The 23,698-nt window shown below is 47.1% G+C and overlaps 8 protein-coding genes across 8 annotated transcripts; 3 read left to right on the forward strand and 5 right to left on the reverse strand.

Annotated features, from left to right (window-relative positions):
* Positions 1–407: 407 nt before the first annotated feature.
* RhiXN_10963 (CHAT domain protein) lies at positions 408–4,245 on the reverse strand (the record flags this gene model as incomplete). Its single annotated transcript, XM_043330778.1, has 5 exons — positions 408–1,031; positions 1,082–1,207; positions 1,256–1,282; positions 1,620–4,036; positions 4,158–4,245. The coding sequence occupies 5 exons, from the start codon at positions 4,243–4,245 to the stop codon at positions 408–410; spliced, it is 3,282 nt and encodes a 1,093-aa protein (XP_043186123.1).
* Positions 4,246–6,503: 2,258 nt separating this feature from the next.
* On the forward strand, positions 6,504–9,049 carry RhiXN_10964 (glycoside hydrolase family 47 protein; the record flags this gene model as incomplete). Its single annotated transcript, XM_043330779.1, has 12 exons — positions 6,504–6,576; positions 6,642–6,897; positions 6,951–7,105; positions 7,209–7,415; positions 7,481–7,614; positions 7,730–7,832; positions 7,886–7,984; positions 8,043–8,195; positions 8,245–8,361; positions 8,417–8,604; positions 8,651–8,832; positions 8,896–9,049. The coding sequence occupies 12 exons, from the start codon at positions 6,504–6,506 to the stop codon at positions 9,047–9,049; spliced, it is 1,821 nt and encodes a 606-aa protein (XP_043186124.1).
* A 1,017-nt stretch (positions 9,050–10,066) lies between these two features.
* On the forward strand, positions 10,067–10,973 carry RhiXN_10965 (glutathione S-transferase; the record flags this gene model as incomplete). Its single annotated transcript, XM_043330780.1, has 3 exons — positions 10,067–10,155; positions 10,239–10,366; positions 10,420–10,973. 3 exons carry the CDS (start codon positions 10,067–10,069, stop codon positions 10,971–10,973), a joined length of 771 nt encoding a protein of 256 aa, XP_043186125.1.
* Positions 10,974–13,577: 2,604 nt separating this feature from the next.
* On the reverse strand, positions 13,578–15,526 carry RhiXN_10966 (cytochrome P450 family protein; the record flags this gene model as incomplete). Its single annotated transcript, XM_043330781.1, has 9 exons — positions 13,578–13,668; positions 13,729–13,994; positions 14,064–14,149; positions 14,202–14,514; positions 14,566–14,827; positions 14,879–15,067; positions 15,122–15,185; positions 15,238–15,251; positions 15,333–15,526. The coding sequence occupies 9 exons, from the start codon at positions 15,524–15,526 to the stop codon at positions 13,578–13,580; spliced, it is 1,479 nt and encodes a 492-aa protein (XP_043186126.1).
* A 469-nt stretch (positions 15,527–15,995) lies between these two features.
* RhiXN_10967 (cytochrome P450 family protein) lies at positions 15,996–17,934 on the reverse strand (the record flags this gene model as incomplete). Its single annotated transcript, XM_043330782.1, has 8 exons — positions 15,996–16,086; positions 16,145–16,410; positions 16,465–16,550; positions 16,607–16,919; positions 16,980–17,244; positions 17,298–17,486; positions 17,539–17,668; positions 17,721–17,934. 8 exons carry the CDS (start codon positions 17,932–17,934, stop codon positions 15,996–15,998), a joined length of 1,554 nt encoding a protein of 517 aa, XP_043186127.1.
* Positions 17,935–18,312: 378 nt separating this feature from the next.
* RhiXN_10968 (cytochrome P450 family protein) lies at positions 18,313–19,824 on the reverse strand (the record flags this gene model as incomplete). The annotated part of the gene is made up of 8 exons (XM_043330783.1): positions 18,313–18,648; positions 18,704–18,757; positions 18,811–18,911; positions 18,961–19,085; positions 19,141–19,212; positions 19,260–19,402; positions 19,454–19,582; positions 19,705–19,824. 8 exons carry the CDS (start codon positions 19,822–19,824, stop codon positions 18,313–18,315), a joined length of 1,080 nt encoding a protein of 359 aa, XP_043186128.1.
* A 234-nt stretch (positions 19,825–20,058) lies between these two features.
* RhiXN_10969 (SAM-dependent RNA methyltransferase) lies at positions 20,059–20,995 on the forward strand (the record flags this gene model as incomplete). Its single annotated transcript, XM_043330784.1, has 7 exons — positions 20,059–20,118; positions 20,171–20,422; positions 20,474–20,483; positions 20,533–20,661; positions 20,714–20,791; positions 20,850–20,911; positions 20,966–20,995. The coding sequence occupies 7 exons, from the start codon at positions 20,059–20,061 to the stop codon at positions 20,993–20,995; spliced, it is 621 nt and encodes a 206-aa protein (XP_043186129.1).
* A 482-nt stretch (positions 20,996–21,477) lies between these two features.
* RhiXN_10970 (GPI biosynthesis family Pig-F protein) lies at positions 21,478–23,615 on the reverse strand (the record flags this gene model as incomplete). The annotated part of the gene is made up of 8 exons (XM_043330785.1): positions 21,478–21,485; positions 21,561–22,173; positions 22,504–22,572; positions 22,628–22,736; positions 22,789–22,941; positions 22,995–23,080; positions 23,131–23,246; positions 23,306–23,615. 8 exons carry the CDS (start codon positions 23,613–23,615, stop codon positions 21,478–21,480), a joined length of 1,464 nt encoding a protein of 487 aa, XP_043186130.1.
* Between the last annotated feature and the right edge of the window lie 83 nt (positions 23,616–23,698).

Here is a 23,698-nt window from a genome sequence, read left to right on the forward strand (position 1 = left end):
AAGTATATGGTGTGTTGTGATAGTGTTCCACTTCTGTCACTCTTTCGATTAATGCGAGCATGTTGTATACCTTTAACGGTTGTTGAATCCTTCTTCAAATTCAGGGCCTGATCTTGGTACACTTCATACTGTGCAAACGTCCCCGAATCTACGATTGAAATCATTCGACATTCCCAAACTTTTCACCCACTGCTAGTACACTAAATAAATAAAAACTGGTATATCATGTTCGTTTTCTGAAATTACACGAATATTGGACTATGTATGTATACCTTGTTCAGGTGTCTCAGACGTAGCATATATCCACTACGCATAATGTGTTATGAAATAAGGTATGACGTCCGGTTGTTTTCAAGATTTGCCCATTTGTAGACATGTGTCATACACTTGGACTAATGCCTAGGATCCTATATGAATGTACGGCACCCAACGACCGAACTCATTCTCTCCAATCTTCCCGCGTAGTTCTGCAACAGCACGGTGCAGGGCTCTTCCGGCCTCTCCTTTCCCAAGCTTCCCATCCTCATCAATTGGCTGTATACTTCATTGGCGACTAGCGGTGCGTCTGCATCCTTAACCGACCACATCGTCGCTATCACACTCGAGTACCCCGCCATTAGCATACCAGACGCCAGGTGCACCGCTTCGTCAGGTAACTTGGAGTCTCCTGTTGCTGTCTGGCAAGCTGAAAGGAAAGCAAGGCCCTTGTTCTTAAAAGACCGTCGGTTGATGGAAGCCAGATCCAAGATCCCATCGTGCAATAAGAACCCACTCTCACTTGGATCGTCAACGTTTTGGTGAGCGTGACAAGCAAGATGAACCCAATCATGGTTTTCCATGGCGTCGAGTACAGCTTTTGTCGTTGCGTTTTCGTCCGTAAGCTCCGAGAACCCAACGCTCTTGATTTTCTGAACTTGCTCCTTCAAATAGCCGAGCTCCCTAGTTGTGCCTGGAAGTTTGCTCAAATTGTACCTTGATAAGATGTAGCTTCTTGCCCAACTCCGAGCACTCGGGAGCCAGGTCCCAAAGCACTAGAGGATGAACTCAATAGGGTCGTAAGGTTCGGAGTGTATGATGATACGACGTATTTGAACGATCTCGCATCGGGTTTATCATAGTCTCCCGCTGCATGAAGTGGAAGAAAAGATACAGCACCAGTTGGACACCAAGTCACATGTGGTATGGTGCTGCCTATGGGTACATCCTCCTGGGTCGATCTCAGCAATAAAGTGCTTTTATGAACATTGATACTTACCAAGTACCCGAGAAAGGATAACACGGGCTTAACAATCCCGTACCAGAGAAGTTTCAGCACCGCTCTAAAATTACCTTTTTGCTCTTGTTTCCGTCCCGGCCGCGGCCTTAGTTGGATATCCGCTCTCTCAGCCCCCAGCGATTCAGTGACTTTTGTATTTCGAGCCGAGCATTTTGGGCTTCTTGGCGGGAGAACTCTGGAAGCGGACATAGTAGACCTGGCGATGACCGGGTATCAAAATTATTGCATCACATCGACCTGTATCGCAGTTGATTATGATAACGGGGCCGTTTCGAGCAACACAGTAAAGACTGTCCACCCTCGTTGGCCTGAGAAAGTTTTCGAACCCTGGCAGCTCGCGTACCTGTGCTAATAAGTCGTTGTACCTACGAGCCAGTGCATGCCGGTATTCTGGGGCAGAAGTGGAAATAACTCGGTCAGATCCTACAGGATCAGAGGTTGCTTCATTCAGTTGCCGAGCCAATCGTTGGAGGCGGTTGGCTAGATCAGGGAAAGAGGTTGAAAGGTCATCGAGAGCGGTCCGAAGCATCAAGCTTTGGTTCCAGACCACACATCGTGCATGTTCCATCCATTCAAGCGCCAAATTATACTCTGAGGATAAAATTGCAGCAGAAGCGGCTCGTCCGGCCAGATTCTCTGCAAGTGTGAGATCTTGATATTGTTGATTGGTCGTGGCACCCAACCAGATGAACTGAGGAAGTAGATCAATTGTTGTGCGAAAGGCTTCCAAAGGATTGAGGGGGTTATGTCTGGAAGCCAGCTTTGCCCAGCGGAAGGCATAGTAAAATATGTCGCGTGGTCCCCCGTTGAAAATTTGAGTGGCTTTGCGGAACGAATCGAGCGAATTTGCTAGTTGAGAAGGATCATTCGTACGCTGATATTGGGCAAAACAGGTTATAGCCCAATTAAAATACCGCAGAGACGAACTAGGATGCCCCTCTGGACTCTGGCTAGCTGCACGGGCTATGTAATCATCCGATTTCTCAAGGTCAACGATTTCACCCAGGCTTCTATACCGATCGTCGTGATAAACACCAAGATCCCCAAGTAGACCCGACAGACTTGGGTGGCCGTTGGGAGTAAGTGCAAGTCCACGAGATTTAAGTTCGATGGCTTTCTGAAGATCATCGAGATCTTTGAGGCGTTGATATTGATCATGGTAGGACGATGCCAGATTGGCGAGCTGGTCTGGCAAGCGCGGATGGGTGTCGGGAGTGAGCCTAAGTGCTCGTTCTTTGTACTCAATTGCTTTTGAGAGATCACTAAGCGCGCCTATGCGTATATACCGATCAGCATAACATGAGCCTAAACCAGTGCACCAGGCCGCTACATCCTGATGATCATTAGGCATAAGTTCGAGTGCACGAGATATGTATTTGATGGCCTTTGCGAGATCGTCAGGTTCACCTAGACGCAGATATCGATCTTCGTAAGACGCCCCCAGATTGCCAAGCTGACTCGGAAACTCTGGATGATCCTCTGGAGTAAGCGCGACCGCACGAGAGTCGTACTCTATTGCGTTTTCGAGATCGGCAATTTCGCCCAGGCGTCTATATCGTTGGGTACAAGATACCGCTATTTCACAAAGTCGGCGCGGCAGGTCTGTGTGGCCTTTGGGTGTGAGGTTAAGTGCGCGAGATTTGTAACCCATTGCTTTTTCAAGGTCTCCTATTTCACCCAACCGTTCAAACCGGTGGGTATAGCACACACCTAGACCAGCAAGCAGGTTTGGGAGGTCTGAGTGGCCGTCAGGGGTGATATCGACTGCGTGGTCTATGTATTCGATTGATTTCTCGAGATCATTAAGTTCATTTAGGAGCATGTACCGATCACAATAAGAGGCCCCTAAACCAAGCAACCGGTCGGGAAGGTTAGGATCACTGTCGGGGGTAAGCTTGAGTGCACGAGATTTATGTTGAATTGATTTCTCAAGGTCACCCGATTCTCCAGAACGCTGATGTCTATTAGTGTAAGATATGCCCAGGTTGCTCAATCGCTCCGCCATGCTTGGATCATTTTCAGAAGTCGATTCGACTGCAAGAAATTGGTATTTAATTGCCTCTTCGAGATCAACCATTTTGCCCAGGCGCTCGAACCGGCTGCTATAAGATGATCCTAAACCAGCAAGCCGGCGTGGGAATTCTGAGCGGGAGCTAGGAGTGAGTTCGACCGCGCGCGATCTGTTCTCGATTACTCTATCGAGATCGCGGAGTTCATTCAAACGTTCATATCGGTCCTCGTAAGACAACGCTAGATTAATAAGCCGAGATGGGAGGTCTGGATGCCCACTGGGGGTAAGTGTGACTGCACGAGAGTCACATTCGATTGCTCTTTCGAGGTCACCAGTTTCACCCAGTCGCTTGTATCGCTCTGTGTAAGATATTCCCAGACTAGTGACCCAACGTGGCAGGTTTTGGTTATCATCGGAAGTGATTTGGACCAGACGGGATTTATATTCGATGGCCAGATTGAGGTCCTGTACCTCTTGCAGAGATTTGTATCGATGTGTATAAGCTATGCTTAGATCAACAAGCCGCGCTGGCAGGTCTGGGTGATTGTCAGGAGTTACCACAAGGGCACAAATAAAGTATTTGATTGCTTTCTCAACGTCATCTACCTCCCCCAGGCGCCGAAACCGATCGTCATAAGATGACCCTAAGGAAGCGAGTCGGGGCGCTAAATGCGGGTGCCCGTATGGGGTCAGTGCAAGGGCGCAACTTGCATATTTGATTGCATTCTGGATACAATCTAGTTCTCCGTCTGTCGAAATTGATCGCGATTGGACACTCCCAAGTTATGCAAGTCTTCCGGATCTGGGGGACTCTAGATGAGCGCACGGAGCCAACAGTCTTGGTATGTTTTTTTTATTGAAAAGGTTTACCTCGATCACGTAGTGAATCGTCGATATCCAGAGTTGTGTTCCATATCTCTTCTTCACCCCCTATGCTGTTTCCCAATGTACCTCTCATTGTGTTTCGAGAATCATTCTTTCTGTTTGGTCACTAACACTATTGATTCTACTGTCCAATGTTACTCACGTGTCTGGCCTCTTCTGATTCTATTTCCATCTGTGATCGTTTGTCCGTCGCAAGAGAGAAGATATGCGGAGTTGGGCTCCAGTGCGACCCTCTAAATTGATACAGATCCAGATGATATTTTCAAATTGAGGGTTTGTAATTATCGAGGAGCCCAGGCGCCCCAGGAGTTTATAGGTCACAGCCACAGATCTACAAGCAAACATGATCATGTAATGACTTTTTTAATACGATTTATTACTCGGACTAGATCGTATGGTCAGACAACAAGGCTGCGCCTAGAGCACTAGTTAAGCACATAAAGAGACGAGGAGGATGAGCCAGAGAGGGGAGACACATGGAGTGGAAAGGACTACACAGAAAGAATAAAGCCTACTGGTGCCGGGGCTCGCCCGAAGGTACTATACCTACCGTCGATGGTAAAGACGAGGAAGAGAGCAGAAGTGTCGACAATAGTGAGAGGCAGGGAGGAAAGAGAATCTAAGAAGGCAAAAGACAAATAGTAGAGCCAGGGGCCAACAAATGAATGGAGAAGAAACCAGGAGAAGCCCTGGTGTGAGCGCTTGGACACAATGAGGGTGCATATATTGTTATATTTCGAGGCCTCCTTCGCGTTGAGGAATCTAGCGACGACTTATAGCTCTGAGGTTGTGCCGAAAAGGATAGAGTTGAGCATGAGCCCCGACTCTTTGAAAAGGGTGCGGCTGGTATGAAGACAGTGCTGGCGGAGATGTAACTGAGTATTTGACAGAGGCGGATGCCAGGGGCAGCTGGTACTATCGTCGGGGCGGGAATATTCATGATATTCGTCAGGTGGTCCATGTCCCATGATAACTTGGTTCAGTCGTGCGTCTAGCGAGTGGCGGTGAGGTGTTTTCACGATCACATCCGGAGGTAGGGACAGGGTTGCGTTGGGTCGCGTGAGGCGGATGTGGTCGGTGACGAATAGAGGGTGAGGCTGGCGCGGAGAATAGCTTTGGATTTGCCCCAAGTGATGCACCTATTGTGAATATGTTTCGGAGGGGCTCAATCCTCCCTTGTAATTTCCCAGTGTGTCTACGCATTTAATTTCTTTGATTTCCTCGTGCCCCGGCATCAGTGTGGTTAGCCCTTATTGATAAGTGGTTTCATGTGATTACTATAAAACTCAAAGTAGCACAAGGCCTGATATGCTTCAAATCCACATAAAGATAAACTTATGTGCCTCAATTAATTATGATTGATACGCCGAAGGGAATGGTATATAAAACTAAGTAAACCGACCAAATGTAGCTCAGATATTTAAATATGAATCTGACACTCCTCAGGGTCATATCATCAATCGTTTTCCCTTCGTTCTGAAGATTGGGATACTAAGTAAAAAATATTGAACTGCCGGGGCTTGGATGACTGCAGAAAGATATTCATGTTCTCTCAATGATTCGAAACTTGTTGCTGGGTGTTGGATTTGAAGTCCCAGCTATCCCCAATACAACAGCAGAGAAGACTCGAGGGTACCTCAGACCTTGAGCTTTATTCAAACGTGAAACTTTGGGGATCAGGTGTAGCACCAAATCAGCTATAGATGCAGGCTCGATTGAACACAAATGCATTCATTTACATGCCTCTTATATTTCTCTATCCCCTATGATTTGATCAAGAGCACAGTCGACACTTGTTCTTGGGCTTCGGACATGCTTTCAGAAAAAATTGCTAATCAACCGAGGCGGGTATCATGTCGGCATAACTGTGGTGTTTGTATATGTAGTCTAGTTCCCAGTTATTTGAAATAAGATGAGTGTGACAAACATCTCCCGCATGTGTTTTGACGAATTTACGCCGAGGATGATCAGGGTGGGGCCGAGTGGAGTCGAGGCATACTCCAGCCTTGATAAGTTTTGATTGGTTCGAAGACAAGGATGAACGCGTGCTGGGCTAGCGAGTATGGCTCGAGTGTCCAATTCTCCAAATATGGGGATCTTGGTTTGAAGTGAGGCAAATCAGTGGCCCTGCCGTTCTTTTTCTCGGCATAGAGGGTGTCTGCCGATCCACGTGAGGTCCACGTCTGACAATTGATTCCAAATCAAGAAACTGAGTGTGCTTTGTCGTGTGGACAGTCAGGTTCATGCCAAGCAATGGTGCGAACAAAGTCCGTTGGAATTGACAGGTAGCTCTCCTCACGTGCCACAACCCATCTGTACCTCTCTACCACGATGAGTCTGCCTCTGCCCACCCAGACGGACTCTAAGCCAGGTTTCTCTCTCCAGGCGCTTAAATCGCGCGCTGGTGCGAGATTTGCTATACTCGGACTGACTGTTGCTGGAGTACTATACTATCTGGCCGCACCCGAGTCGTATCGCCCAGAGCTCGCTTGGCCTCGAGAAAACCCATTTGGCTCGCGACCCCATCTACATGGGATCCTGACTTTGATCCTCCTCCACCTCCTCCACACGAGGCAGGTGCGCCAGTCAAACCGCCAGTCGATACCGTCATGGCGGATCGTGCCGAAGCGGTCCGCAACGCCTTTCGACACGCGTACAGCGGGTATACAAATGCTGCATGGAATTATGACGAATTATTACCAACTAGTAATGGGAGCACGAACAAGTACGTACATCTTATTCTTATACTAGCTTGTTGCTAAGGCCCATATATTGTAGCTTCAATGGATGGGGTGTCTCTGTAATCGACGCGATTAGCACTATGCAGCTCATGGGTCTCAAATCTGAATACGATGGCGCACTCGATTTTGTCACGAAAATGAATTTCGACATTAACAACGACGGCCATGCCCGTTTTTCGAGACGGCAATCAGGTACCTGGGTGGACTCGTTAGCGCCCATTCTCTCGCGAGGAGTACGATCAGTGGCGAATTGAGCTCCCTGGAATCAGGTTAGCCTTTACTTCCAATTTCATAGGTCGTTTCCAACCCCGTATCATTGCAGCGAATGCGCATTCTAACGCCTATGCCGGCCGAGAACATATCTTGCTCCAAAAGGCTGCGCTCTTGGCGGACAAACTCTTACCAGTCTTTGACTCTCCATCTGGGCTGCCTTTCTTTGGAGTACGTACGAGCGGGCCCCCGCCAGTTTACCCTACCGATGATCCAAAGAGCTACAAGTATTGTACGTTATGATCTCAATTTGGCCTAGCCCTTAGCTTTGGATATCTAAGCCTTCTGTTTTGGTAGCCACAGCTAGCGACAACGCTCCTGGCGCGCGCCTTGCTCCTGGTGGATCTGCACCATTGGCCGAGTTTGCAAGTTGCCAGATGGAACTGAAGTATCTCTCATGGGCAACGGGACAAGCTAGATATTTCTTGGCTGTGAGTATTATGATTCATACACCTTTACTTTAAATTCTGCTGGTCGATATCTATTATTCGGCTACTCCACCCACGTTTCGAGACACATGTTCCACTCACACTAAATTATTCACAGGCCGAACGTGTTATGGATGTGATGAAGAAAGCTGCACCGAATCTCCCTTTGCCTGGTTTGTTCCCTATTTGGTGGGAGCGTACTAATGGAACCCCGGTTGGAGGTAAGTTGGGTATCGGTCTTGTTCAGAATGATGCGCTAACACACTATGCTCAGACAAAGTGTCACTAGGCGCAATGGCAGATAGCGGATTCGAGTATTTGCTCAAGCAGTATCTTCTCACCGGAAGGACCGAGACTGCTCTAAGGGACCTATGTGAGTAACTCTAGATGACCTCTCTTCTCCACCAAAACGAACTAACAACCGCCAATAGGGCTCCAGGCGTCTGATTCGATTATTTCCCACATGCTGTTTATCTCTCCGAACCGCAAACTTCTCTACGTCACCGACATTGCCAGTCCCGCACACACTCCGGCGGGCAAACTTGAGCATTTGTCGTGCTTCCTTCCGGGGCTTTTCGCACTGGGTGCGCCGTTTGGGTTTCGCTATAATTAATGATGCTGAACTCGTTACAGGCGCGGATCAGTTGACTGAAAAAGAGGGAATGACCAAGGAGCGCAAGGAGCGATACATGTGGGCCGCTATTGGATTGACCAATACATGCATTGGCGTCTACGAGGATATGCAAACTGGTAAGAGTTCTCGCTCCAAGTCGCTCGTACTATTTGCTCACTTCGACCCATGCAGGTCTCGGAGCCGAAATCGTCCAATTCCAAACCCAGAATCCCAAATGGATCGACGAACTCACGAAATGGGAGCAGACGCGCAAGCCGGGTGACCTCCCGCCAGGTGTAACATCCAAATGGACTCGACTTGAATCGGATCAGCAGCGAGACTACTACGTATCAGATGCCAGATGGTTATCCCGCCCAGAGGTATGTTCCCCCGACTCCTATCAATGCAAGTCCGAGTTGTTAACAGGGCGAAAAGACTCTGGAAAGCGTGTTCTTGCTTTGGCGCACGACCAAGGATCCTGTTTGGCGTGAACGTGGATGGGCAGCCTTCCAAGCGATCGAAAAGTACTCCAAAACCAAGTACGGTTATGGCAGCGTTACGCATGTGGATAACAAGGCTGCAGCAGCAGCGACCGATTCTCAACCGAGGTATGCGTCCCCTAAACGCCCTGCTGACTAATAACTCATCTTGCCTAAACTGGGACGTTGTAGTTACTTCCTCGCTGAGACGCTCAAGTACCTCTTCCTGCTATTCAGCGACGACAGCGCGCTGCCGCTCGACAAATTCATATTCAATACCGAGGCGCATCCTCTGGGTGTCTGGAAATGGAGAGATTGGGAGATGAAGAAGTATAACATTCATTAGGGAAGAGGTGCTGGATTCGTGGCCATGGGGGTTATGAGGAGATTTGACTTGCAGGATTTTTTAAAGCCTGTCGTTTTTTTTTTGCGTGTATAATATTACGCTCCTTATATGATTTGATGAGACTTTATCAGGTTGGGTTTGATGCGCATGTTGTCCAACGTCGTCACTGTTTATTCCCGCATCTTGTATGCGAAGATCGTAGCATCGGCGTTGGGTCTTATAGGACGAGGCGGTTGATTTACCAAGGTTTTGTATTCGAAACAAAGGTAATCTTTATCTACAAGAGAGTGGGAGTTCATGTGCTGTAGAGACCGTGGTGTTTGTATCTATGTATATATGCTGAATATACCTGTTCCGCATGCTTAGTTTCCGGTCTTGGATATGAAGGACAGAACGCCTTAACAATGCCTGAAACCGAGGATCCAGACACGACTGACGACTCGCTTTATCTTAAATCGCACCTATTCGGCATCGGAATATGGTCGGTTCCAGTCTCAAGGCATATGAAAAGGTGTTCGTCAACAGTAGCAGACGAAGAGTCCACTGGTCACCACCAGTCTCAGTCTAGAAGCGCAGGGTGTACCTGTTGGATATTCAGATATTCTCTAGGATGAACAATGGTATTAAAATATGCAGGGCTCGGACCATCCGACTGGGATCATGCGACCGAGCCTGATATGTATCATGACCCCAACGGGGCGGCGACGTAGGATACATTGCTTATTCCCAATCGTTGGTTGCAAGACTCACGCACGGCAATTCTCCTCCTGGTTCTCTGGAATACATCCACCGGGAGCTTCTGAGGCGCTCGGTGCCTTGAATATTTGTCGAATGACTCACGTGCAGTGTTGCTGATTGGCCAAGGACAGGGTGCGTTCCGGAAAGCGATTGAGCGTGTGATCCCTGTGAGCGCTCAACTTTTGGCACGACTTCATCCGATGGATTGGTATTTAATTAGCTGTGTGCAGCTTGCCCAACACTGTCGCCCATTTTTTACGGAGACAATACGTTGCGACTATGGCAGCTACTCCGGAAAACCCTATAGTTTTCTATGATCTTATTAACGCCAACGGAGTACACTGGTCTCCAAACACCTACAAAACTCGGTGCGTGTCTATTTATTCATATTACTCCAGTAACAACACAGGTCTAAGGGTTGTCCATGTGAAACTGATGGTTATATGCACAGACTTTGTTTGGAGTACAAAGGACTTCCATACCGTGTTGAATACTCTACGTTACCTGAAGTCGAGTCAAATATGAAGAAACTTGGTGTGCCGCCAGTCAAAGCTACATCCCCTCAATACACTCTTCCAGGTATGGTCGAATGGAAAAGTTGCTCGCAAAGGTATTGATTGTTTTATTTTAAGTGATTGCAGACCCTTCAGGCGACCCCGATGGCAAACCCCATTATGTCGGAGATTCGTTTAATATCGCTGTCTATCTAGACGAGAAATACCCGGCCCCGCGATACCCGGCGATATTCAACTCTAATGCGCGTAGCATCGAGCATTTATTCATACACCAATATCTTCCAACCGTTGCCCGAGTCGGAAGCACGGTGGTCATGCCCAAGCTAGGTCAGACCCTCGACCAAGAATCGATTGAATATATAAAACGTACGAGGGGAGTGTCATTCAACTCTCTTCCACAAGGGGAGGCTGAAGAAAAGTGGAAAGCGTTTCGTGAAAAGTTCTTTGAGATGGGGTTATCTCTAGATTATCAGGACGAGAATGGTCCCTTTATCTCTGGGAACAGACCGTCGATGATTGATTTTGCCATAGGAGGATGGTTTCACTTGCTTCAACGGATCGCCCCTTCAGGGTTGGAACAAATCCTTGATTGGAAAGAGGGAAGATGGAGACTACTCTGGGAACACATCCGAGATATCGAGGGAAGGTCGTCCCGCGGAATAATGGGCTAAATAGTTTACCGGGTTACACTTTATGGCACTGGCTATATTACGTATACGTTTAAGAAAACTTACAGGTATTGTGAATGGTTGGGTTTGATTAAGCAGATCGATTCGGTCAAAGCTGTGCATTCCATTGAATGTATCTTGAACCAGCCGAGAAGCAAGCTTAGTTTTGCCGGTCTGTTCGGTCATGGATCCCGCTCACATCTAGAATACATTATGAATAAAGGCGGGGGCTATCTTTACATGCGCACAAAAACTGGTATAGTGATATTAAACGGGGGCGGGGGGCTAAGCTATGCACTCGTTCAGAAACTATTCTAACGCAATCACGGGTTGGCAGATATAGAACCAAAAAGGAAGGGTGAATATTTTTGTAAGCGTGGATATCCTTCATCCCACGCCATGTTACACGTTTTCTCCTCGTGAACCATATGGTTCTTCGACAGGAACAATATGTTGCATTGTATCCGAATTAGCCGGGGTATTCTAGAGCCCTCAAAGACATTTCACGGGGCTCAATAGTTGATATGGCTGTCCATCCACTGACAATCCCATCTTTCCTAGAGTGGTTTGCAAGTATATAACCCCGACGCACACCCTCCACTCCTAGTATCTTAGATTCCCCTTGCTTTCATGCCGCCTATCACGTCTCTTACAAAGTGGCTTGTTGCGTCAGCCTGGCTGGCCACGAATTGTTTTGCGTTTGACATGTCGAGTCTGTGTTTCGGCTCTTACTTTGTCATTCCTTCTGCTCTTGTAGCTACCGCCCTTCACCATGGCTATATGCTTCGATACATCCGCCGTAGCCCGGGTCAACCAATCCCTCGCAGATACACTAACAGTTTCATCCCAATTATTATTCTATGGCTCGCAGGGGGTGCTTTACATATCGCCATTGAAGTACTAGCCGTTCGCTTGCCATACTATGAGTACGACTATATAAGGCTATCATACATAGTCGCATCGTTCATTGCCGGTATACTCTCCTTGGTGGAAGCTGGACTTGTCATAGTAATTTGGCGCAAATCTGTGATGTTAAAAGCGAATGAGTTGGCGGGCGCTCATGTTCTGGGATCTTTGGATAACCTTGATAGGTAAGTAGTTTCAGCAGAACATAATCGGATATCCTAATAAAGCTTGTTTATAGGGGTGGACATAAGCCTTCAAGTACCCATGCGATATGATATCACTGTGGTCTGATAAGATCTTGAAAATCAGTATGTCAGTAAAAGGCATATTTTTTCAGTATAATTCGGCCTGAAAACTACAACGTCAGCACACCTTCCTCAGTATAGATCAGACTAAGGGGGAATTGATATTTAAAGTTAGCATGTATTGAACTTGGTTTCAGCTCAAATCCTACTTAAACACACGTTATTTCCTGCTCTTATTTTATTTTACTTTGGACAATGGACAATAGACAATGGTTTCGGACATGTTGAATCGTCTTGAAATCAGGCAGATTGACATCAGGGAACCGGAAGGTTGGCTACAGCCTGTTCACGGACATTACTGGATTTTGCAATGCCCAAGCCGGCTGTGGAAGAGCGCAATTGGGGAGATTTTGCCGTAACCGGCTATGCTGAGGTGCGGGACACGGTTAACAGTTACTATTGTTTTTTTTCCTCAGAACAGTCGATTTATGGTTACAAACTACATCAATTTAATCCAAAATAAGAGTGCTTCATAACTAGAGATTCTTTGAACGAAGGTACATGTCCGTGCTCTCAAGATCCCAGAGTACATGAATAGATTCCCTTACCCCAGGGGAAATTACAACGTAGGAGCGAACAATTGAATACGTGAATATAAAATTACGCTTCTTGAGATCAGTCAACTCAATGTATCCAGTTATCCTGCTCCGATTTTTCGATTTTGTCCATTTTGCTGGTTAATTTGAGCTTGAAGGGCATGGGCCTCTTGTTCAGCACGCTGCTGACCCTCTTCGGCTATTCGTACTTGATTCTGTAAAGCTTGGATGTCCTGCTCAATAAAACTGCTTCAACTTCAGCTCAGTCAATAAGGTGCATGTACCCACCTCTCTCATCTGTCTCCTGGACTGCAGGTAGGCAAAGATGACCTATTTCATATCAAAGAATCGGGATGGTACCAATTTCACCAGCGCTGATAAACACCTCATACTCTGCTGTAGCCCGTGAGCGTTCATAGGGATACGCGCTGCAACTGGATAAACACCAACATCAGAGCTAAGTATTACCAATCCCTGTGGTCACTGTGGGGGCCAACATACTGAAAATGAGGATGAAACAGTAAGTGCAGGTTAGGTTGAAATGAAGGTCAATATATACTGGATGGCTTCCCGTAACGTCCAAACCAATTTCCAAGCTATCCTAAGTTAATCTAATTGCCTCTAAAGCCCCGGGACAGGCAGAGTATATCACAACTGCTCTCAGGTAATGCTATGCTAAAAAAGGTAATTTTACAAGTATACTAAAATTCAGGATGTTGTTGCATTACACTAGTGTGCACAATCAAACCGCCTAAAAGCTGCAGTGCGTAGATCTTTAAGAAAGCTCGCAAGCATCGTGAACAGCCAGTACCGTGTTATCTATTCACTATTGAATAGACTGCAAAATCTTTACCATAATCTTATTCTTCTCCGAACATAACAATAGAATTGATCAATTTGACAGCTTGCTCGGAGCGGGGAGTTATTGAATGTTTGAATGGAAGAACTTGACTGATTGGGATAAAGCGCCAAGTTTAGCATTTCCCCGGCAATTTAAACTTGCAAGCTCACTTGATGGGATACCCTGACCTCTTGATCTCTGGCTCAAATTCATTTCCATTATCGTCGCGGGGTTTTCTGATATCCATAGTCGCAATTATGTTGGCCATAAGCAAGAAGAGTGATGCATCTACGACGAATTGGCCAGGACAGACACGTCTACCCACTCCAAACAAAAAGTCGCGGGGTTCTAGAGGCTTGGGTCCCAGATTGGACTTGTCGAACCTCTCCGGAATGAAGTTCTCTGCGTCGGGAAACATGCGTTCGTCACGGGTAATCTACGAGTATAATCGATCCGGTATCATGCCCTGGCCGGCTGCAAGCGAATCAAGGATAGGGTAACATACCGCATACATATTGTACTTGATGGTACTGTTTGCCGGAATTCGGTACCCTCGATATTCATCCTCCTGCCTCGCGCGATGAGATACCTCTGGGCCCTTGTAGTATGTTATCATGACTCGGCTTGACTACGCTGAACTCACCCATGGACGCAGGAGGTTGCCATCTAAGTGTTTCTGATAGCACGCATTCCAAATAGGGTAGGTCCACTCGGTCGGATATTGCTGGGAGTCTCTCCGTTCCGATAACCCTATCAATTTCTTCGCGAGCTTTACTTGCGATATTGGGGTGGAGCATCATAGCCGCAATGAAATTATTCATGGCAGTAACGGTGGTGTGTGCCCCACCAGCATACATTGAACCCGCAGTCCACATGATGGCCTCTTCGCCTATCTCTCCATCTTCATTTTCCTCTAGAAGTCGACGTACTAGCGAAGGGGCCGCATTCCCTCGATGCTATGAGGAATATAAAAATTATGAACGCAAGGAACTAGGTGGGTACTCTACTATCTGTTCTTTGGTCCACTCAAAAGGTTCCCTTGCCATTTTTGTTGGGTACTTGCGTGCTTCTTGTGCCATCCTCTTGAACCCCATACCGGGTAGCCACGAAGGCAGGTATTGTATAATTGGATAGCTATCTACGAGATAGCTCTCCGTCACGGCAGGAATCAACGAACGGAAGGCCTCATCCGATGCTAAAATGTAAGGATCATTGCTACCAATAATTGAATACCCATAGGTTACTTTCATAATAAAGCTTGCCGCAAAACTATAAAAGTCATCAGGTTTCAAGTATGCGATTCTGAGCCAAAACGCTCACCGATTCAGCTCCAAATTTAGATCACTGGATTTACGAAGCAGTCGCTGCAGGAGTATATGGACTTCTTTCGTCAGGCTATCATGATAATCGGCGACAGCTTTCTTGCTAAATCCGATGCTTGTATGGCGCCTGAAGGTCTTAAAATGAGAGTCATTGTCTCGGAAAGAAGCAATATCTCTCCAGCCCATTCTGAAATGATTATCATGAGCACGAGTTCATGATTCTCATACCAGTAGAACGTACAGAAAAGGCATCGATCGGACAGGCCTATCCGAATAAATTTGACCCCGCGTTTCGAATAAATCGACTATGGCATCATAGGATGACAATACAATCCAGTGGCTCCCATGAATACGCACGTGTATTATATCGCCTGAAGTTAAAGTTAACGAGGGTGAATCATATTCTTTCGTTTGGATCCCGAAAATGAGACTTGCCATATTCCTTTGCCCACTCTGTGAATTTGATCCACTTGAACAACGTTGGGATGTCATCAGCGCTACCGGCCATCCAAGACTTTTCCGGTGGACCAGGAGGCAAGGGCAACCGACGTTGGTGTCTGTAGGCTGCTGCAATCGCCCATGCACCGGCGAGCGTCGCTGTTGCGACCCCAAGGGCTTTGACTGGGGCAATCTTGTCAATTGACATCGTGAAAGGATGCGTACAGGGAAGGGCAGTTCACCATGTGACAAGTTCTTATATCACAGACGCTGGTTATCCCCAGGAGCGTATGCTGGACAAATCGCCAAGTTGTGATTCTTAGGATATAGGGGTGGTGCCACAGGCTCGGCGCGATTAGTTCCTTTTTGTGAACTCAATTCAATTACCCGCTCCTATAGTGAGCTGAATTTCGGATTCAGAATGATGGGCGAATGTGACAGCTGCAGAAGCCATCCAAGGCACCGCGACCGTTTAAATGCTCTAGTAAAGTTGATGAGAAAAGTGATCCATAGATTCTAAATTATGTTATAACTAATTTACAACATTCCGCTTCTCAACACGTTCCTAGGCATGTTTAACGATTTGAAATTAGCTACCTGATCCTTTGTGACACTATTTGGGCCTCCAATACTAATCCAATCATTCCCATCTTTCAACTAGGGGAGACAAAAACAGTCTACTCGTGCTCAAACATAACAGCGGAATTAATTAGCTGAACAGCCTTTTCGGAGCGAGGCTTGATGGAGCATGGAAATGGTCGTAATTGGCTTAGAATCATGACATTATCAACCTGATTTCACGTGTTCTTGAGGCCTAAGCACTCACCACACAAAGCCAGAGCACCTTTCCGGCACTGGTTCGATAGGCACACCATTACTGTCACAGGCTTTGCTAATGTCCATTGTTGCGACCAAATTGGCTATCGCCAACCAGACAGATGCGTCCGCTATGTGGTTCCCTGGGCAAATACGTCGACCTATTCCGAAAACAAAGTCTCGTGGGTTAGGGGGACTGGGACCAGGTTGGTTGGCATCAAAGCGTTCAGGAATAAAGTTTTCTGGGTCCGGATAAATGCGTTCATCTCGAGTGATCTGGCACGTATCAATAAATTAGTTGGGCATTGAGATCGACAGATAGCTACAAACCGCGTAGATATTGCTTATAAGCGTACTTCCGGCAGGGATACGGTAACCCCGATACTCATCATCCTGCAGAATACGGTGAGGTATAGCTAACATATGTGATTATTTGAGATACATTGTTGAGATGCGAATAGGATAGACACACCTAAAGGCGCAACGGGATACCATCTGAGCGTTTCTAGTAACACACTTTCTATATATGGTAAGTCAGCTCGGTCCGATATGAGCGGGAGCCTTTCAGTCCCGACGACCCTGTCAACCTCCTCTCGCGCTTTACGAAGTACGTCGGGGTAAAGTATCATGGCCAAGAGAAAATTGCTAATGGTTCCCACAGTAGTATGAGCGCCGGCACTATACATGGACGCCGAAGTCCACTTGATAACATCCTCGCCACTCGGACCGTCCTTGTTTTGTTCGAGGAGACCTGAGAGGAAGGAAGGTACAGCCTGACCTGTCCTCTATAAAACGCATGACGGAGAATGAGTTTCACCTAGACAACTGGGTAAATGATGACAAACCATTTGCTGTTTGGTCCAATCAAACGGCTCTTGCGCCATTCGTGCAGGATACTTACTCCATTCTTCAGCTTGCTTCTTGAAATTCATTCCAGGAAGCCAAGTCGGCAGGTGTCGGAGGAATGGATAACTATCAACAATATAGTTCCCAGCCACGCCGGTGAACTCCAGCGAGGCAAGTGCGTCGTCTGCAATGGTGATATGGGGATCGTTTGTTTCGAGAACCTTGTAGCCATATGTGGTACGCATGATGATGGATCCTGCCAACCTATTCGAATGCTTGAAATGAGCGTTTTTAAGAAAGAGTGATAACAGACTGACCATTTAATTTGGGAAATAAAGTTTTCAGAGTCGGAAAGCAGCCTTTGTAAGAATACGTGTACGTCTCTGGTCTGTCCATCTTGATACTTAACAACCGCTTTTTTATTGAAGCCAGAATTGGCTTGGCGCCTATATGCTCTCCAGCGGTCGCCATATGGCTCAGAAGACATGACGTGCTGCCAGCCCATCCTAATAGTTCCGGAATAAGCAATCTGTTAGGCAACGTGAAAGTTCAGCTTACATCGCCATCATTACTCTTTCCGAGCGGTGGGAGTAAATTGAGCCTCGTTTGTCAAACAGGTCCACGACCGCGTCGTAAGAGGACAAAAGTACGATATGATTTGTGTGGACCCGTACGTGGGTGATATCGCCTGAAATACGATTATTAGCTTTACGCCCCGTAATCATTTCACCGAAGCTTACCGTAACGCTTGGCCCAGTCCGTAAACTTTAACCACAAGTGGGACTGAGGCATATCGAGCGCGTTCCCGCTAATCCATGACTTTTCGGGAGGACCTGGGGGGAGCGGGAGTTGTCGACTCTTTTTGTAGGTATCCACCAGCGCCCAGGTTCCAATCAGAGCGGCGACAGCAGCAAATCCGATAGCTGAGTGCGACACAGATGTTTCGGTTTGCATGGGTATTACCTAGGAAGGGGCGGTGAATGACCTTTTGTTCTGCTTGGGAGCCCAAGTCAAGCTGTTTATAAAGGTCTAAGACTGTAGCCCGCTGTCTGAAATATCTTTCGCCCGAACTCATGGATGAAAACCCAAACAATTTGCTACCGGCACATTCGATGAAATAGCAGGGGATGATTTATGTATTCCAGTCTGTAGCGGGGTCGATCTTCACAAGGGTGCGCGAGGCGAACTTGAAGACGTAGAGGCTGAAGTGGGAAGAAGCTGACAAAAAACCGGTTGAGGGATCTAAAAGACAACCGAGCCGGATGACTCATCCAGGATGAATATCTTAGATTTCATTCCTATAAGTATTTACACTTGGATGGGTGAGGATAGTCAGTCAAATGGTACCGGACGAATACCCGTTCCCGAAAGTGGTGCGCCACCTGGTCGGTTCCCACGTTTCTCGGCCTCGGCCGCAGCGAAAGCACTAGGGACGGGAATTCCACAGCAGTCTCCCCACCCGGAATGTGATTGACCAACGGCACCAACGCCGGCATGAGCGTGGCCCCAATGCGGGTCATTGGTTGTACCCTCAGTAGAGGCTTGAATGCCGTCGGGCCGCTTAATGATCGATCCGAAGAGGAAGTGCTGCGCAACTGGCAGCTTGCCAAGCACTTCGGCATTATACATTTTGATCATCCCAGAATTGACCTTGTCCCACGTTTTAACCTAGAGACAAATTCTACATCAGGCAAGACCCTCAGCGATAATATGGAAGCCTTACGCCTGAGATATCATCTAACATGGGTGAATGCCATCTCAAAGAGGCCGTCTTGACCTACAAAAGACGGAGTCAGTTGTAAAAGAGAAATGGATGCGCATATTGCTTACGGAATTGATAAACTGGATACAAGCAAAATACATATAATGCTGAGAGAATTCTTCAATCACCTCAGCGTTATGGATGGACTTGGGTCGGAGATGTGGGTGCCCTAAACTGAAATTTCTACTGGAATTCGGGTATAAAAAGTTCAAACTTACCGACAAGTTGGCCACTTCCCCACAAAAATGGGAGGAAATGGTAATCATCTAATCCCCATACCCCATGAGATCCAGCGGGTTCCAGCCAATAAGTTTTTTGTAGATAGCGCATTACGTTTAGATATCTGTTTTTAAAATTAACTTTGAAATGTCGCAAGAGTGAGCGCTCCGGATACTTACTTCCAAAAGACGCGCAGAACAAGAGCAGAATGGTCTTCAGTCGAGAGCACGCCTAATTTTTCCAAGCAGAACCTGAGCAACATGTCAACCCAAGCCCCATTACCTATGGGGTGACTTACAGCCAACATAGAAAATTAAATTCCATTCCGCTCCCATAGTCGATACGCGCGCGATTCCCCCAGCACTCTTGTAGATAAAGTGAAATCTCAGGCACAGCCGCTTGAGAGATGTGAGGTATGCTGCTGTGTAATGACGGCAATGCCTTGTTAAGCCACATTAGATACCCAGTCCGATAGATTTCAAATTCTCCCACCTCTTGGACCTTGTCATAGAAAGCCTTGAAAGCTGGGTTTCCGAATCTGGATGCGTCATTATTGACAGGAGGCGTGTCCTGAGCTATTGCTTCGACCTGTTCGAGCAATTTGAGAATCGATTGGACATTCTGAAACAGACATAAGATTTGGTCAGCTCAATGTAGCACTAGTCACTTGCCTCGCTTTCGTGAATATTGTCCGTGAGCTTTTTGTTAATTATACTGGAGTTGAGTTGTGCGACATAATCCACCATGGATTGATATGTGGGTGATTGTTTCCACGTTTCCAGGTCATCAGGACTCAGTATTGCCTTTGAGGGTATAATAAATCCACCCTCGCTCGATCCGTTAGAATGTGCTTCGTGGGTCATCTAGTAAGTATACTCCAAGGGAAGGTTAGATGTATGGCTGTCGGAATGACACATGGTAACGATAACGGTACACCGCCACAGTATCGTCCCTTGATCGACTTGACCACAAGCGCCCAAGGCGATCTTTCACCAAATTTACGAGACATCCACCAAAATGGCATCGCACACGTTCGTCATAGGTATTGGACTTTATTATCAATAATTGATTCAAAACTGCATGGAATATTAGAACATATGGAAGAAGACGATGAGGAAAGCAAGGCTGTGCCCCCTTGGGTTTATCTGGAATATAGAGTCAGTTCATCTCAGCTATTTCAGGAGCCAACAGATATTTATTATTGTATAGCAAATGATTGCCATTGCTGGAGCAACTTCATCTGTTCTTTTTACTCACCTGAGCTCATCATCCAGGACAGCTCTCAACTCGGCCCTCGAATCCGTTCCCAACAGTTCGAAATTTGAAGTTCATTCTCTAGGCATTTTAGATGTAATGAAGCAGCACGGTGTCGATTTGAATCAAGTCTGCCTGTTGGACCCAAAGGCTGAGAAAGAACTATCTCCTTCAGATGGCGACAACTTTTCCTGGTTCTTATTCGGCGTAAGTGGGTTTCAAATTTAAGCAGTCCTACATGTCTCATTCCTTCGGTAGGGTATCCTGGGTGAGACTAGTCATACGAGCCCATCCATTCAATTAACAAGGTAGCTCAGGCGACGATCCTCCAAGGGACAGGACATCAGAATTACGAAGACTGGGATTCCCTAACCGACACCTGGGCAGCGTTCAAATGACTACCGACACCGCGCTCGGTGTGACGAAAAGAGTAGTCGTCGATAAAGGTCCGCACGAATGCTCTTCTTGCATGCTTGCTATGTTGAATATCCTTCGTAGTTCCCCTCCAAGACCTCCCCTACGTCGATCATCCCACAATCCGGTTCAATGCGAAAGAAAGTGTAGAAATGCCATTCCGTAAGTCTTCTCGCGTAATTATGTGTGAGATCCATTGATTACATATGCATGGTTTCAGGCTATATCACAGATTCCAAAGGGGAACCGATACTACCCGAAGGAATGAAAGCCTTGCTAAAGGTTAGTCGACCCAGTTATCTCAGCGTATATGTAGCTCAATGTTCGATCGAATAGGAGGACCTGAACAAAGGTTTCGACTTTTAGTTAATTTGTGAAAGAAAATCTACTTTTTGCTAGATGTACTTGTATCAATCAATTCGCATGTAACATGAAAAAGTCAAGGTTCATCCATGTACAACCTCGGTATTGGCGGAACATACAGAGCGCAGAGGTCCCACTTAATATTTAGCCTTCAGCTATCTTGCTGGACCCTTGGCTACGATGTGTCTCGGTCTTCATGCATTTCATTTAGGTTGTAAGCCAACGCAGATTCCAAGATGAAATGCTATATGTCATTCTCGGCGCCAATCTATCTTTCATCTTATCTCCATACCTTGTTCAACTTGGACATGTCCTCACACACTATCTATCCCGCCGCTCGCCTATGCGCCGACTTCATCGCTAAAGAAATCGCCTCATCAAAATTCCAGCGTCCTCTATTTGCGGGATTTCAAGGGCCACAAGGAAGTGGTCAGTATCCATAGCCTACTACAGCGAAACCAATTCCTTACTTTATTCTTATTGTGCTACTCTCCTGGCCTGTAGGGAAAACCACACTAACAAATCAAATCAAAACTATACTCGGCACGCTCCCAACGCCGATACACACCATCGTCTTCTCCATCGACGACCTCTATCTCCCATACGACGGCCTGATCCAACTCGGTCGGACGCACCCGGATAATGCGCTCTTGCAGGGCCGCGGCTTGCCCGGCTCGCATGACCCTGTCTTGGGGGCCACTATTCTCGAGCGCCTGTCCCGCATCAATGCGGGGGATGATACCTCTATTTCTCTGCCGGTATTCGATAAGAGTGCGTACTAGGGATTCGGAGACCGTTCGAGCGAGACGGTTGAAGTGTGGGCGCCGGTTGATGTTGTGATACTCGAGGGGTGGTGCTTTGGATTTCAACCGTTGTCTCCGGCCGAGCTGGAGAAGAGATACGGCGAGCCTGGAGCCGAGGGTGGAGCTGACGAGAATTCCCCATCGCATCAGCATTTCAAGTCGCATTCTATAAAATCCTTGGAAGCCATAAATGGAAGTCTCAAGAATTACGCGGATCTTTGGTACCGATACTTTACTCATTTTATACAGGCAAGTATGCGGGGTTGCTTGGTCCGAGTACGAGGCCTGACTATCTCCATGGAAAACGGCGAATAGATTGTTCCGCAGAATCTCTACGATGTCTTTGAATGGAGGCTGCAACAAGAACACGCCATGAAGCTGAAAAACGGTGGCCGGGGTATGACCGACGAGGAAGTGCACAGGTAAGTCTATTATAGATAGATACAGTATATATCAATCCCAGGAAATCTTATGGCTTTTTTCCAGTTTTGTGGCACGTTATATGCCTGGTTACGAGTTGTTCCAAGATACTATCGAGTCGCCGAATAACCCATGGATCGGGCATGGTCTCAAAGTCGTACTAGATAAACACAGAGCTGTAGTAAGGACGGAGCAATTCTAAGAAATGTCTGCAGACGCACCATGAAATAGTTAATTGGCGCTGTTTTCCAACTGTGCCTCGATCAATAGAAATTGTGCGATACTGACCGCAAGGGACACGCCCGAGCCAACCAGGTGCCCTATGACTGCCATATAGGCTGAAGTTAATGGCCAGGCCTATATAATTATGGTAATTTGATATCAATCCTGCTTCCAAGGCAATTGGACTCACTTGCCAAGGCCTATCCCAGTCCAATGGCATAGGTGACACTCCCAGCCAGCAGCCTAGTATAGCACCAACTGCGGGGAATAAGATAGCTCGATCCACCGGAGAACGCGCCCTGAAAGAAAAGCCATTAAGACTGGCAGCTGAAAAATGGATAAGAAACGCACGAAAACTCTACAAACAGTCCAATCCATTTTTGCCGGCGCTCTTCGGCCTTGAGCGTTTGAGACGTGAGACTAGGTACGCCAAAGGTGTAGGCCGGTGTCCAGACAGTAAGGATAGAGAGTAGGATGGCAAGGAATGCTGTCGGTGTTAGATGACTATGCGTGTGAACATTAGCATTAGATCCAAAATTCGCATCGCTGTGACAAACCTGTTGATTGGTGCGCCAAACAAAACCAGTAGCGTGAATGCAAGAGGAGCTGTGAATGCTACCGCGATAGCAGCCTCTTGGAAAGCCTAGCTTGATGTTTAGAATTCCGCTGGACACAATCAACAGGATTACAAACCAATACTCTGGCCGGAATAGGCGGTCTCTTGACCTTGGTGCCGAGGACTACTTTCTCAGGAGGATTGTTGGAGGTACTCGATGATTCTGGCGAGTCGGGCCTGTCTGGCCCGAAGCCTTGTGCCATATTCTCAAAGAACCAGCGCCCCATCCAATCAAAACAAGAGAGCCAGCACATAACCAGAACAAAGTCCGAGCCGGGGAATCGGTCAAAGGGGTAAGAAACGGATGCTGAGGGTGGTCCTGCGATGTTTTAACACCATCTGACTGGGTTCCAAAAAGACTAGCTAATTCAGGTTGGAGTACTCGAGTGCGAGGAAGCATTCCCAAAGTAAAGCCGAGGCCCAAGGTCTGTGATCCCAAGAGTGAGGCATATCTGGAGAGAGGAAACGAAGCATATGGTGTAGCTTCTGTGCCTGCGTTAGTTTTTCCATCACTCGTGCCTGTTGTCGTGGACTTGGTTTTCTGTTTTTTCTGGCCAGCCATAGCGTGAGTAGCGTCGAGACGTGGTGGGAGATTTCAAAACCTAAAGCAAGAGTTACCGGGGATGGCGTTACAAATGAGCCGGC

Source organism: Rhizoctonia solani, chromosome 14 (genome assembly GCF_016906535.1).
Source record: "Rhizoctonia solani chromosome 14, complete sequence".
Classification (NCBI taxonomy): domain Eukaryota; kingdom Fungi; phylum Basidiomycota; class Agaricomycetes; order Cantharellales; family Ceratobasidiaceae; genus Rhizoctonia; species Rhizoctonia solani.